This window comes from Arachis stenosperma, chromosome 1 (assembly GCF_014773155.1).
Source record: "Arachis stenosperma cultivar V10309 chromosome 1, arast.V10309.gnm1.PFL2, whole genome shotgun sequence".
NCBI classification, from domain to species: domain Eukaryota; kingdom Viridiplantae; phylum Streptophyta; class Magnoliopsida; order Fabales; family Fabaceae; genus Arachis; species Arachis stenosperma.
The window spans coordinates 122,323,501-122,340,294 of NC_080377.1; the positions used below are offsets into that span (position 1 = coordinate 122,323,501).

At 34.3% G+C, this 16,794-nt stretch overlaps 1 protein-coding gene across 1 annotated transcript; it reads right to left on the reverse strand.

Moving 5' to 3' along the window:
- Window positions 1-234: 234 nt before the first annotated feature.
- LOC130935988 (3-oxo-Delta(4,5)-steroid 5-beta-reductase-like) lies at window positions 235-1,646 on the reverse strand. Its single transcript, XM_057865950.1, has one exon. The coding sequence runs from the start codon at window positions 1,561-1,563 to the stop codon at window positions 436-438; it is 1,128 nt and encodes a 375-aa protein (XP_057721933.1). The 5' UTR covers window positions 1,564-1,646; the 3' UTR covers window positions 235-435.
- Window positions 1,647-16,794: the final 15,148 nt, after the last annotated feature.

The window sequence follows — 16,794 nt, forward strand, 5'->3', positions numbered from 1 at the left end:
AATTATATATATTAAATTTTAATTATTTAAAAATATTTTTTAAAAAAGACGTTTTAAACGTTTTTATGTAAATGACTCCTTAAGAAAATGGCTGCAAAATTAACTTTTAGTTAGTCAGTTTGTTAACATGCCGAACATGATTTTCTTCCCAGACGTAGCTAATTTTAGCTAACTTTGGCTTGTTTTAATGATAATAATGAACTCTCAATTCTCAAAAAGGCTGGGCTAGACACCATTCTATAATGAGAGGACAATTTTTAAAAAACAAATAAAATAAGAAGTTTCTAACATCAACTGGATATGCTTTCAATAGTTGATTAAAGTTCATCACATAGTTCTATTTAATTGCTGGAATAAAAGGAATCCCCTAGCTTGTTCCGTTTTATTTAATTTTCACCATAACAATAGACTAATAAGATATCTATATTACTATAGCTAGGGTATGATCTTCATGCGGCGCAGTTTGTGAACCCAGAATGTGACCCTTTGGAAGGTGTTGGCGTGGCCAAAGAAACCATATTCCTTACTCTTATTCATGCTAGACACATGTTGAAAGTCAAAATGTAAGACGACTTTCAAGGCTTCAAAATATGCAAACTCCTTTAGCTTAGTCTTCACAAGTCCATACTTTTCCACAATCTCATCCCAAATCTCGTCTTTGTCTCTCATAAACTCCACCAAATCAAGCCTATCTTCATCATTCTCATCAAACCCAACAAACTCAACATCAAACAACTCACTCAGCAGTTTCCACATTCTCTTCCACGTAAACAAGTCGCCGTTGGTGCAATTGAACGCTTGGTTCTTGGCGCTGTCCGTAACCGCTGCCCACACGTGCTGCTGTGCTAACACCTCCGAGTCTGTCATGTCGCAAAAATGCTCCCACGTGTACCGTGTTCCTGGGTAACGAAACGGCAACCTAAGGTGGCGGCAAACCGCGGCATAAGCTCCAATCATAACCAGCGTGTTGATTGCACTCCTTGAAGACGCGCCGATTATGATGGAGGAGCGGTGAACGGAGTACGTCAGAGAAGGCGCGTGGGACGCAAGGAGATCCTCCTGAGCGTAGTAGAAGTTTGGGTACGGTAGTCGGGGCATGTCCTCGTGAAACGGGGGATCATGGCTCAAGAGTTGAGTTGACCGGGCCGGGTCAAAAATTGGGCCCATGTAGTGTTTTGTCCCGGTTTGGAGGGTTACGTGGGTGAGGCGGGAAGAACGGGAAGATTCGAGTGTGGTGAGAACGTTGTGGAGCATGGCTTTGTTGGTGGCAATGTTGGCTTCTTCGTCTTCCTGAAACTGAAGAGCCACCCAGAAGAGGTGTGTGACCTCGTGGGCTATGGGGGAGAGGCTGGCTTGTGTGGTGGCGGCATCGACGGCATCGAAGCTGATGAAATCATCCAAGATAGAAGCAGGAAACCAGGTGGCGGGAGGGGGACGGCGGGCTGCTCCGTAAACCTTCCATGGGCCTCCCTTGCAGTCGGGCTTCTTCAAGGCTTGGGCTATGTTAAACCCAACCATACCTGTGACTCCAACTATAAGCGCTACATAATGTTGGTTCTCCATTCTCTGAATACAAAGGAAGTGAATTATTGATGTTTAATTGTTTACTAGTATTAGTATATCTGAAGCTGATATGCTGAAATTACTCTCTCTATATATATACACTCTCTATCTCCTTCTCAATTGTACATCGAAGAAACCAACTTGGTCGAGTAGTCAGTCAATTTATCAGCTTAAGTTAGTGTTGGGGTTAGAATTTCGCCTTATACATAAGTAGTCAGTCAACTCATCAGCTTAAATAAGTGTTGGGGTTAGGCTTGGTTTGGTAAAGCTTTTTGAAGAGGTATTTGTACTTTTTAAAAGTTCAAGCACCCCATTTTGTGTTTAGTAAATAAAAAAGATCATATGTTTGTGCTTGCAGCTTTTAAAAGATCGGAATATTTTTTAAAGTACCTAAGATAAAGCTTTTTAAAGTTGGCTTGTGCTTTTCAAAATTTAAAAGTCTAATATAACCTCGTATGTTAACTAATTTTTAAATTTAATATTTACATTTATATCTATTATAGTATTTTTAAATTTTAAAAGCTATTTTATCAAATGCAATTGTTGTTACTTGTGTTTATTAAAAACAATTTTTAATTTGATTTACCAAATATAAATGCTACCACTTTTAAAAAGTTATTTTTTAAAAAATAGTTTTTATAAGCTACTTTTGAAAAGTAAAAGCTTTACCAAACTAAGCCTTAGAATCTCGCATTGTGTATGCAGTAACTCATTATAGACTCTTAGATGAAGTTCAGATTCGCAACAGATTAGTTCTTGATTTGTTGGATTAGAAGATACCGTAGACAACAAAAAAATTGTATATTGAATATCTTTAAAATTATAAGAAAAAAATACACATACTTTTTATTAGATATTTTTTAAATTAAGAGTGAAATTTGAATACATAAAAATAAAAATGTGAAGACTATATTATTTAACTATTTGAATTATAATTTATTAACTTTCAAATAGATATTTAGAAGATATAATAAATATAAATTAAATTAAATTAATAAAAATTATTAAAACTGACAAATAATAATTAAACATATCTTTTGTGTTGCATTGCCTGCCACAAAAGAGGTATGTTTCCTAGAGCCACGAAACTTTCACTCACATGCTTTATCGATTATCGAATCTAGCTGACTTGAAAGAGTAGATATACTGAATGTGGACGACGAGGTTTGGAACATAGAAATCAAAATTAAATCGATTATTAAATTGATTAAGTTGCTAATTTATTAATTTATTAGTTTAATTAGTAAATTATCAATTAAATTAATAGAACTGATTTTATATAAATAAAAAATATAAAATAATTTAAAATTAAAATTTAAAAAATATATATTTTTATTAATATTTTAAAAATAATTAAATTTTAATAAATTATAATCAATAAATTATAATCTAGTAATTATTAAATAAGTATATAAAATTTTAGTATTTTTTCATAATAAAAATTTTTTAATTTTATTTTTATATTAAAGTAAATAATTTTTATTTAATAACTAATTAATTAGTTTATATTTATTATATTATTATGTTGTTATATATTATATGTATTTATTAAAAATAATATTAATAAATATCATATAATCATAAAAAATAATTATATTATAATTAATAAAAATATTTGATATTTTTAATTTATCTATATTTAATTACATTTATATTAATAATGATGAACAATAAAAATATAATTAATTTAAATATAAGTGAATATAAAATTAAATAATATCTAAAAAAATTATTGTACATTTTTACTATATAATATTTAACATTTAAAATAATAAGGAACAACAAAGTTGCTAATGAGTTATAACTCAAATGGCATAGTCTTTTCATACTCATCTAAGAGATTGTGGGTTTGAGCCTCCCTATATTTGATAAAAAAAAAAAGAACAACAAAACTTAGTGGTAAGAAGAGCATGCAAGCAAAAAGAAGACTTAAGTTCGAACTACTTCTTCGTTAGTTTTAAAAAAAATTTTTAAATGGTTCAATTCAATTGAAAATTTGATTTGGCCGAACTGACTAATTCAATCCGATTCTTATAATTATGGTTCGAATTGAAAAACTAGTTAGCTCTTTTTTTTAGTCATGCTGAAGACTCTTAAGAAGCCTAAACCTAGAGTATAAAGTTAAGGAAATTTCTCTGTTTCTTTTATTCACACTCAAATTTTTTAAAATATGCAATAAAATTTCATTCATCAAAATTTAATAAACGTGATTACAAAATACAAAGTTTAAAATTTTTTTTATATCTTTTAGTTTTAAAATTGATAAATTTACTAAAATAAAATATGCCAAATTATAATTAGACCTAAAATAATAAAAATAAAATAAAATAAAATGATAAGATGAATCTTGTTCATATCGAGACAAAATTAAGACCAGGCTCAAATGAAAAGCTCAGTCTATCAAAATCTAAAAAAATATTTTCTTAGCTGCCTGACATGTGTGAAAAGTAGATCCTTCGATCTATGTATCTGATCCTAACTTGCACAACAAGAAGATCTTAACTGTACCAATATGTATGCATATAATCTCGCATTTCATTTAAAATATGGGATAATAGCTCCCTCTAATCAGAAAGAAATTACTATCTATCATTATAGATAGAAAAGTTACATTTTGATGGTCAAACTCTCACTTCTACTATATAAATACTTCATTGCTACACGTATTTCGAGCATCCAACTTCATAAAAATCTATCTTAAATCCTTACTAGTTTAAACATCAGAGTCTCTTGCTTGTATCACCTCCCTTATTCTCACTCAAAGAATTCAGACGGCTTTATGCTGTTGAGAAAGATGTTAGATTTCTCATCAGAAAGAGTTTAGACCTCACGTTCAAACTTAAATCATCATTAGTTTTAGGTGTTGGCATCATTGTTGGAGATCCAAAAAGTCTATGCTAAACCATAGCTGAAGCTCATCCAGAAGACAAACGAACTGCATCTAATTCAGAAACTTGAAGTTGAGAGTTCCCAAAAAAAGATTAAACACTTTATATACCCCAACATTTAGAAAGGAATATGAATCTTGCTAGGGATGGAAGTAAAAATGACTTAATAAGAGAAAGAAGGTTAGGCTCTTATATCCACATTCTTAAAGGATCGGAAAATAAATAGACAACAAAAATCATTGAATTGATTCATGACCATCAAGATTGTTTAGAACATATTGGAGATCGAGATAAAATGACATTGTGAAGTGAATATCTGAATTTGTTATGAAGTGAACTGTTATTTTTTTGTTTTAATTATTGCCACAACATACTTTTGTAAATTTTTTTTAGGCCCTTATATCTTAACTTTTCACGGTATCAATTTTGCAAAGGAGTGTGATGCCACTAAGATTAAGATTAGGACAAAAAGATTTTTTTTTGTATTTTATTAAGGAGTAATTTAAAAATAATTGATAACTAAAATAAATTAATTAAAAACAGTTAGAACAAATTTATTTTATTTAGTATTTATTAATTGTTAAGATAAATTTTAACTATTTTTTATCTTTTTAGTATTATCATTATCTAAATTAGTATGATTTTTTTATTTTTAATATACACAAAATAATTCTTAATATTTACTTTTGTTAAATAATACTATTTTTCTTCATTAGTTACTAATGATAATTACTACCATAAAATATTAAGTCGCACGCATAATTATCAAGTGTCCACGTGTGTGAGTAACAGTTCTCAAATAATTTAAAAAATCTCAAAACAATTTCTAAAAAAATTTAAAAATTATAAAACCACCTCTTTAAATATTTTTAATCTTTTTCAAAAGTACAGTTCATGTCATTAATATTTTTTATTAGTCAAAATAATAAAATTTTATAAAAATATATAATAAATAAAAATATAAAAACTAATAAAATATATATTAAAAATGTTATTTTGTTTATTAATACTAAAATATTATAAAAAATATTATTATTTAATTATTAACATATGTTCTCGATATAGAAATCATAATAATAACAATTCAATTTATGCTAAGATGTCATTGCATTATAAAGGCTATTATTTATATATACTTAAACTTTTAAGACATTAATATCAAATAAACTTAGAAAAATTATTCCTAAGTGAAAAAAATCTGTTTTTTTTTGTGTAATTATTAATTGTAGTAACACAAACAATTTTAATTGTAAATTTATTTTATACAATATTACAATTAATAAATTTTAAAAATTTCTAATAAAAAATATAAACAGATCACTTAGATTTACTAAAATATTTATTTTAAGTGTTGCAAAATATTAAGAGCTTCACATAAAAAATTTATAAATAATTCATATTGACATTCTAAAACTTACAAATTTAACTTCATATATGACTTGACTCGTATTGCATGCAAATTCTAAAGTGTTATTTTTATCATAAGCATTTACACAAATATTTTCAAGTTGTTCATATGAAAAATTTATATTAAATGAAAGTTTTTTTATTTTTTCAAATAATACCAGCTCATTCTCTTTATCAGCATTAAAAAATGATAAAAAAATATGATATTTATAAATTAAACGAAATTAAATTACTATTTTATATGGTGAAAAATAATATATGAGTTTATCTATTTTAAATTATTTATATTTTTTGAAAATTAGAGTTTTTTAAAATTAATTTATAATTTATTTTGAAAATATATAAAAAAAATTTGTGCATAAATAATCAAATTTGAGATATATAGACTGAAAATTTTAAAAATTAAAATTTATTAATTAATTTAAAAATAATTATATATAAATAATTCAAAAGAATTATTTTGATATTTTTAAAAAAATTTAGGAATTTTTTAAATTTTTTTAAGATTATTTTATATTTTACTCTAGAAATTGATTTATTCAGATTATACATATAGACACTTAACAATTATTTGTAGTTAACGTTCTACATCAACAACAGTGATCATTATTAATTAAAAAAAAGAAACTATATTCTCTAACAAAAATAAATGTTAAAACTTAAAAAATTAAAAAGTCTAATTTTAAATATTTGATTCATTTATTTGGATAATTACTCATTATTAAAAAGTAATGTTAGCATCTGAGGAACCTAATATTGTAGTAAGTAAAGGTTGCCAAAAAAACTATAACGAAGTTTAATAAAAATGAATTTTAGTTTAACTTTTAACTATTTTTTTAATTTGAGTTTTAAATTTGTTTATGTTAGATATTGAATGTAATATTAATTTTGTAATGCTAACTCTCAATATTTTTTATTAAATGTATTCTTTTAGAATTTATTTGTTAATGCATTTTAATATAATTAAATACACAATAATCAATTTATGATGGTGATAAAGAAGACCTAACAGAAGATGTGCCGTTGTTACAGCGGCATCAACGTACGAAGACAAAAGTGTAGTCGAGGATGACTTTGGTGACGATGCGACACTCGTTGAGGAGCTGGGTAGTGGTGATGCGGATGACGGAGCAGAAATTGTCGCAGGAGAGCTGAGTTCGGCGCAGTCGCAGTGGTTCTCTCTCTCATTCTGATTCCCGACGACAACAACGGCTCAAAGCCTCGCTTGCGCCGTCCCCCCTTTCCTTTTATTTTCCTTTCTTTTCCTTCTTCTTCCCTTCTCCTTCTCCTTTTTCTTTTTTCCTTCCCCTTGTGTGATTTTCTTTTAATTTCCCTTCTTCCTCTTATCTGTTTTTTCTTCTTTTAATTGATAATTTTTTATTAGGAGTAATTTGATAATTAATTTTAAAATTTAAATAAAAAAGACAATTTTAAAATTAAGTTAAATTTTAGAGACGATTTTGTATATAAAAAAGTTAAAAACGAAAAATTTTTCGATCTATACTTTAAGCATTAAAATTGTACTTAATCCTAAAAAATTCATAACAAATGATGGACAAGTGAGGTTTTTAAATGAATATACATAGAGTAATTCCAGATTTATAATAATGTTTAATTAAGTCTTCAGTCAAATAAAAAATTAAAAGAATACACAATTTTTCAAATGTAAAATTAAAGATTAAAAAAAAGGAAATTTAGTATAAAAATACTTATTCGAGTAACCCTTTGTCTTTCTTTTCTGATAATCGCATTAGTATATGTGAGACACTTAAAGAAGTCTCTTATTTTCAACTATACGCCGCCCGCTCTTTGTCTGTTGCACAAAAGTAAAAGTAGAGGATTACTTATTTTCATAGGAATCTAAAAAAAATTAAAAAAATCTAATCTCATTATGGTACAACCTAAAAGCATGGTTTGAGAAAATACTTTTTTAACACAACATTCACACAATCACACCTCAGCATTATTGACTATGTCATTTTAAAAGGAGAACATTTTTAATATTAGAAGATTAATGATGAACTTCGTTTCACTTAATTTTTGCTTAAAAGATAGGTACGTAAAATGTATTCCTAACTAAATTGTCCAATTATCATTATTTATTATAATAAAATTTTAATTTAACCAATTAAATTCAATCAAATTGGTATAATATAATAATCTAATTTACTTTCATGTGCTACTCTTTTTAACAACTTTTTGACTTAACACGCGATTATATATAACTCATTTTCTTTGTGTGCACTTTCTTCACTCCTGTCACTTCTTCTTCTTCTTTTTCTTCACTACTCCTGTTGCGCATGTTCTCCTCACCCTCCTCCTTCTTCGTCATTTTTTTCTTTCGTTATCGTAATTACCGCCACCACTACTACCACCACCACCACTACCTCCTTCTCCTCCTCTTCCTCTCATTTGAATTTTTTCTTCTCCTTCCTTTTCCTCATTTTCCTCTTCCATCATCATCATCATTATCATCATCGTTATTATCGTTATCGTGTGTTTTCATCTTTTTAATTTCCTCCTTTTACTTCTTCTCCTCCTCCTTTATCATCATCATTGTTATTATCGTTATCGCGTGTTTTCTCCTCATCGTCGTTCTTTTATTGTTACTATTATTGCTGCATTTTTTTTCTTTTTCTCCTCCTCTTCCTAGTGATTTTGCAGCATTATGTGTTTCTTCTTCTTATTTATTTGATTTTTTTATTTTTGTTATATACAATAAGAATTATAAGAAGGTAAAACAACAAAAATAAAAGATGAAGGAGGAGGAGGAGGAGGAGGAAGAATTTGCTTGTGTGTCATCATTATTAAGTAATTTTGATGCCTTCTAGATAAAAATAAGGTGCACTTGGTCTGTACTTATTTTGAATTGAGTTTGTTTGTGTCGTCATTGATGATTGGATTTTTGACGGTTTAGAATTTCACTAATAAAATCTCGTTGTAAAGTATAGTTTCTAAACCTAACAATAATCCTTTCATACAAAAAGTTGTTTGTCACTAGTACAAACCCCTAAAATTTATAAACCGAAGTATTCAAACCTCGGGTCGTTCTCCCTAGGAATTACAATAAAGTGTCTTGTTATTGATTATGAGTTATTTTGGGGTTTTGGATAAGAGGCATGAAAGTAAATGACAATGAAAATAAACTAACAACTAACAAAGCTCTTGGCAAGATGTGAGAACTAGAAATCCTATCCTAGTTACCTTTCTCAATTGTGATGAGAATTGTTCATTGCTACCACTTAGTTAACCTCTAACTATGGAGGGAAGTCAAGTGGATGAATCAATTTGATTCCTCAAGCTCTAATCATCTCCTAAAGGAATGACTAGCTTTAGAGATATTCAAATTAATTAGCAACTTCTAATTATCAATCAACAAAAGAATTAGGTAACTCAAGAGTCACTAATTACTCTACCTAGGCCAAGAGGAACAAAACCTACACTATATCTAGAAGAGACATTTCATCAAACACATAGAGTGCAATACAAGTAAACATTATTAAATGCAAGAGTTAAAGGAATCTACAACTACAAAAACAAGAGATCAACAATAGAAAAGCCATGAAGAACAATTATTATGAATTACCTCTTATTGAATTGAAAGAAAATGGAAGTAGCAATAGTAGATCTACAACAAAGTATAAGAGCAATATAAAGGAAATTACAACAAAGGAGTAGAAGAATGATGAATTGGGAAGTAGAAGTAGAAGGAAACTAAGATAAAAACCTAGATCTAAGAACTAAACCTAATCCTAATTCTAGAGAGAAGTGAGAGCTTCTCTCTCTAAAACTCTAAACTAATCCTAAGTGTATTCTATATTAGACTTAGATGATTCCCCCCTTGATTAATTAATCCTTCATCCTTTTATTCCTTTCCCTTAGCAATTGGCGCCAAAAATGGGTTCAGAAACCCTCTCAAATCGCCAGGCACGTGTTGCATTAATGAGGTCATGTGCTGTCATCGACGCGTGCGCGCACGGTACGCGTGCGCGTCCCTGGATTGTTTCGCAATGTGCGCGCGAGCGCCTTGTGCGCGTGCGCGTGCACGGCCTAGATCAATTCTTTGGCTTTTTGTCCTTCTCTCTATTTGCATGCTTCCTTTCTTGCTCCCTTGATCCATGACTAGCCTATTTCATCCTGAGATTACTAGCAAACATATCAAGGCATCTTATGGAATCAAAGAGGAACTAGAATTCATCAAAATAAGGCTTAAAAAGCATGTTTTTACACTTAAGCACAAATACGGGAGAGATTATAAAACCATGCCAATTCATAGGTTAAATGCGAGAAAAGGTTATCAAAATACTCTAAATTCAATACAAGATGAACCCTAAAAATGGGGTTTATCAACCTCCCCACACTTAAACCTTAGCATGTCCTCATGCTAAAATAAGAAGGAACTAAGGGGTGTGATATTTATTGAATGCATCTAAACTATATGAATCCTATCTAAATGCAATTATCTAAGCAAATGGAAATGCTTAGTTCAAACAAGTCAATTCCCAAGAGAGCATGTGTAAGCACAAGAGCTAGGCAATAGGAATTAAGTCCAAACCACAACTGTATTGAATTATCAAAAAGAGTTCAAGCTTGCAAGAATATAGATAATATGGGTGAACACATGTGCTTGAAGTTTTGAACCCTCACCGGATGTGTATCCGCTCTATTCACTCAAGTGTTTAAGGGTTAATCCACTCAATTCTCTTCTAATCATGTTTTCCAAAATTTGATTTTCTTCTACCAATCAACACTTATTTAATGCATGCATACATTCATCATGAGGTCTTTCATTTAGGTTGTAATGGGGTTAGGGTCAAGGTAAGATCATTTATGGTTAAGTGGCTAGGATTTGCATCTTTGATTAGCATAGACTCTCCCACCTAACTATATAATGACCTATACAAGTTCAAACTATTCTAACTACCCGTTCTTCACTTTTGTTCTTACATATTCATGCATTCTATTTTTTTTAGTTCATAACACTTATGCATTGATTCCGTTTTATTGAACTTCACCTTGGGGCATTTTGTCCCCTTTTTAATATTTTTCTTCCTCTTTCTTTCTTTTTCTATTATTATATTTTTTTCTTTTTCTATTCTTTTGTTTTTCTCATTTTTTTTCACTTTTATTTCTTTTTTCCTTTCATTTTTTTTTCTTCCAAACTATACACAAGAGCATCAATGCATAAGGTCTCTACATTTAATCAATACATGAGTATGTACCCAATTCTTAAACATGAAAATGTACTACCATTTTTATCCCATCCAATGTTCCCAAGCCTCACCAACTTTGAATAATAAACACTCTTACTAGCCTTGGCTAATCAAAGATCGAAACAAGGACTTTTCATTGGTTTTCCGCCTTGGGCTTGTAATGTGCTAAAATGAGAATAAGTTGGTTAATCGTAGGCTCAAATTGGCTAACAAAGGAATATAAAAGGGTTGGCTATTTGGATAAGTGAGCTAATGAAATGATGGCCTCAATCATATAAATGCATAAATACAAGAAATAAATAGACATATAGAATCAAGCAAATCAAGGATCATAATCATAGAAAGAGAACAATTTCACACAAGAATGGAAGATAAGTGGTTATAAAATGTAACCACATCAATAGGCTCAAGTCTCACAAGCTTGTGCTCTTAGTTCAATACATGCTTCACAAAGTATGAAATTCAAGCAAGTTTCACCAAAAATTTTCTTTCAATCAATTGGGTTAATGCCCTATATTTAAACTTCTTGAAAAATCTCAATGTCTGACTAAGCATATTTCATATGCAAAAAGGGTGACTAAGTTTTTGCAATTCAAAGTATGATTTCTAATCACAACCACAAACTAAAAAGAAAGATATTCAAAAATGTATAAAGAAAAATCCAACTAAAACTATGAAATCTAAAGATATCCACAAGCATCAAAAGCATCAAAATATCTAAAATCCAAAATAAGTAGTAAAGGTGTCCAAAATAAACTCAAAATGCATACCAAAATATATACAATAGGTATGCAAAATAAGATAACTAGGAGAGTAGCCGAAAAGTTCACCGGTCCCCAAATAATGCTACCGGTGCCCTCCCCACACTTAAGCTCAAGCATCGTCCTCGATGCTAAACCGGAGGATCAGTGGGAGGTACAACGGGAGGCTCTGGCTGTGGCTGTGACTGTGGAACCGGCTCCGCATGAGTCTGAGCTGTCTCTGTGGTGTCTGGGGCATCTGGAGGGGCAGCCTGCTGAGTCGGTCCCTCCGCATCCTCCTCCTGATGATCCTGCTCATCGGAGGCCGGAGAATCGGGAAGCGGAGGTAACTCGGCACCCATAGAAATAAGCGCCTGGTCCATCCGATCCAATCGGCATCTGACGTGGAGTCTCTCTCGCTCTAAAAATCGAAATAGGCGATGGACCAGTAAATAAGTAGGCTCAGGTGCGGCAGGTGGAACTGTCGATGATGAGGGAGCTGCGGCTATAGAGGAAGATGGTGCTGCTGTAGGGGCTGACTGTCCGGCTGTCCCCACTACCGCTCTAGCCCTGGAATGGCGTCTGGCTGGCGGCCTCTCATGTACCCAACCACCCCAAGGAATGGTAACCTCTCTGTCATCTGCATCAGGCGGTGGTGGTAACACATCGTCATCTGACCAAGGGACCTCGGCTAGGGCAGCCATACTCGTGACCAAAGTAGGAAATGGAAGTAGGCCACGAATATGCGCCCGCCACATGCACTGCCGGATAAGCCGAGGAAAATAGACATCCTTCCCCTCCATGACACACCCAATCAGCAGAAGCATCTCTATGGGGATCTCAGAGAAGTGAGTGGTAGGCAAGACGTAGTGGGCAAAGATCATCTGCCAAGTCCTGGCCTCTCTAGTCAAGTGAGCAAATAGCATCCCCTTAGGCTTGGTATTGTTTGCATCCATAACCCATGTAGCCTCCGGTAGACCAATCACGCTCCTCAGTGCCTCGTAATCAAAAGTCATGCTGTGTATGGCCAACTCGGCCTGCTGATGGGCGCAAGTGCCATTAGGAATATAGCGGCACTGCAAAGCCTCCTCTATGGCCGTCTCAGTGAACATGATCTCTCTACCCCTCAACTGAACCGAATCCAAAGTCGGACGGAAGAAGTTGCAGTAAAATTCCTTCACCCAAGATATGTTGATATCCCCCAAATCTCGGTCAACAAAGTCTATGCCCAACTCAAGGATCCGACTAGTAATGGACCGTCGGACATCATTGGGAAGAACAAGCTTCTTCTCGGTGTTCAGTTTTGTTGTCCGATACTTGGAAAATCGAAGCTCACAGTAGAGATTGGGAAACTTAGTCGGGTCAGTAGAAGGTAACAGCTGATTTTCCTTTTCCTCGTCATTTAGAGGATTCTTAGCATAATTCTTGTAGATGGAGGGAATAGAGGGAGTAGAGTGTTTCCTTTTCTTGGAAAAGGTGGCAATAGCCTTTCCCTTATCCGACATCCAGAAAAAGAAATATAATAGAATATAAGCAATAAAGCATGTAGCACATAGCAAAGAAAGCATATTCAAGATGTAGAATGGATGACAAGCAAACATGATGTGAATGGGACTTGAAATATGGCCAACAAATAAGAACAGAGAACACAGCCATATTCCAAGAATTCAATGTTCACTAATGACCACAAGTCATAAAGAATAAGCATGTTCATCATCAATACTCAAAAAAATGGTTAAAAGAGTTAAAATGCAAGTTGGGAAGGAAAGGGGCAGTGAGTTAGAGAAAAAGAAAAGAAATGGGGTTAAAAATTAGGAGCATGATGAGAAATGAATATTTCAAGCCTACAATTCATGGCACAACATATCATGCAAATCCCGGAAGTCGAAAATAACGAAAGGTAGCCCAAATTCGTAATAGAGAGCAAAAATGAAATTAAATTTTTTTTTCGAAAATTGGGCAGCATTTCGGCTTAAAATTGGACGTTCTCGGATTGCAAAATGGCACAGACAATCATGATTACAATAACATTTATTCAAAGCAACAACAAGATAGCATCCAAGTAACACAGAATATACACAGAGCAACTCAAACATGGCACTTATCAAACAAATGAACAAGCAGAAAATAAACACAAACGGAGCACTTATCAGGTCTAGAATCCTCTATCCAGCCCTAGCTACCTAACAGCAGATATTTCTAACTAATCCTAACATGCAACAATTGAATTCAAATTAACTAACAGAAAATTACAAAAGCTAACAAGATGTAACAGTTAAAAACAAGAACCTGGGAGCGGGGAAATGACGGTGAAGGGACAAGAGAAATGGGCTTGACCGAAAACGGACGGGGGCAGAACTGTGAGCGCAGAGGCAGAAGCCGCGCCGCCGTGGGCGGTGGCGGAGAAGATGGTGGCTGTACGGTGGTTGGGTAATTGACCGAAGGGAGGAGGGGAGAATGAGAGAGAGAATGGGTGTGGTGCTGGTGATGGACGGCGGCCGTTGGTGGTGGTCGCCGGTGCTACTGCCGCGGCGGTTATGGGAGAGAAGAAGAAGAAGAATGGAATTGGGGAAGAAGAAAGGGGCACGACTGCGCGACACTCTGCACGTGTTAGGGTTATCCCCTTTTTTGGATCGACGCGGGCGCGCACCTTGCGCGTCCGCGTACATTGAGAAAATAGGGATCCACACGTGAGCGTGCAGCGCGCTCTAGCGTGGATTGGCAGATTTATGCAAGGGCGCGTGCGCGTACAGTACGCGCACGCGTACATGGGGTTGGGCCTGAGGCTTAGAGTGGGCTTGATGTACGCCCAACTCTCGGGGCAAAGGCCTAAAGTGGTGGCAGCACGTAAGGGCGCGCACGCAGCAAGTGCGCGTCCGCGTACATTGGTAATTTGTGATAAGGGGCGCTTGCGCGATGCGTGCGCTCACGTCGGTTCCTCCTTGGGCATATGGGCGCGCACGCGGCAAATGCGCGTCCGCGCGAATCGAGTTGGGCCAGGGGCTTAAAGTTGGCCCAGAGCCGGCTCAACTCTCTGGGGCTTGGCTCAAAAAACTTGCAGCAGCAAATCGACGCGGACGCGGTAGGTGCGCATCCGCATGAACTTCCATGTTCTCATAATCTGCGCGCACGCACGTAGTGCGCGTCCGCGTGGGTCATGTTGGGCTCAGGGCATGATGTTTGCCCAAGAGAGGCCCAACTCTCGGGTACGTGGGTGATGATGTATCAGCTCAGGGACGCGTGCGCGTACATGGTGCGCGCACGTCCACCCCCCCCCCTTTTTTTTTGAGAAAAATATGCTGAAGTGCTCCCCATACTATTCACAACTCTTTATGCATCTACTTACTAAACACAAGAATGCAATTCACAAAAATGCAATATGATATTATTCATCTACTACTAAACACAACATACATGTGACTAAGCTAACAATTGAGTTGTGCAAACGAATTTATGTGAAACATCTACCTACAATGGTAACTCAAGTCACTTATTAAGCAAATTTAAAAGAGAGTGGAAAGAGTTTACCATGGTGGGGTGTCTCCCACCTAGCACTTTTAGTTTAAGTCCTTAAGTTGGACATTTTGAGATGCTTGTTGTCATGGTGGCTTATGTTTGTGCTCATCCTTGAATTTCCAAGGATCCATGCTTCTCAATTGGTTGACAGAATTTCCAACCATCTTCATCAAGCTTGGGCAAAGTTCTACCCAAGATATGAGTTCCTTTAGTTGGTCTTCACAAAGCGAGCCGGGATCCCATATCTTATCTTCACACCCGTCCTTTAGTTGAGTTTCATGATTTTGTCGGATGGGTGGTTGACATAAGGGTGATTGACACATAGAATTCTCTTTACTCCGCCAATACTTCCTTCTAAGCCCACATATGGTAATTTTCGTACCATCCTCGTTCATACACCGTAGAGTCTTGGCCTTTATGATTTTTATACCGAAATTCCAACCACTACACAACTCTTTCCTATTCTTAATTCCACAAAGAGCTCTAAGTTGACCATCATTTTCAATTAAACCATATTCAAGTGAGACAGTAAAGCTTAGGGATGAGAGTTTTACCCACTTGAAAGTTGATTTCGGAAGGGGGACCTCCCCACACTTAGACAATGCAAGGTCTACTTCTTTAGGCTCTTCTTTGGTTGTTTCCACCTCTTTACAAACTTCTTTGATTTCAACCTTATCCCCTTTTTCGCTTGGCTTGGTGTTGTCTTCAAGAACTTCATCTTGGCCAATGGGAGGTGATTCAATTTGAGATAGGAATTCATGGATAGATGAATCCATCTCTCGATCAACCTCTTCATATTCTTCAATTTCAATATACACCATGCCATTTCCGTCTTCCTTGGGAGGTTGTGCACACTCTTTTATAATTTTAACTTCATGTCCAAGGGGAGAGGATTCCATTGTAGAGAGAAACTCATCCATGATTGAGTTCATCTCTTGATAAGCTTCTTCCAAATCTCTAACGATGGTATGCCTTGGAGGTTGCGCACCCTCCTTAACATCAATATCAAGCTTCTTGGAAGAGTGCTCCATGATGCTACATTCCCATGGACTTCCAACATCTCCCAAATCTTCAACCACTTCTTCCTTTTCTTCAATGATCATTGGCTCCTCCAAATGTTCTAACACAAAATTTGCCTCCTCCTTCTCCACCGTATTGCCCGACTTCTCCTTCTTACTTTGCTCTTCTTTTGACTTTTCACATGTGGTCGCAGAAGTACCTTGAGTATTCAAACATTGGTGAGCTAAAGTGTGTACCACCTTGGTCAAATTGGTCACAAACTCAAGTGTATCCCGCTTAATGGCTTCTTGTCCTTGGAGTAACAAAGTGAGAGGGTTGTCTATTGGAGCTTGGGGTGAGTAGGAGGGTTCATTATTTTGGGAGGATGGTTTATGGTAGGAAGGTGGTTCTTCTTGGTGAGATTGTGGAGGTGGTGTGCATCGAGGTGGTTCTTGGTAGTAGTAATCT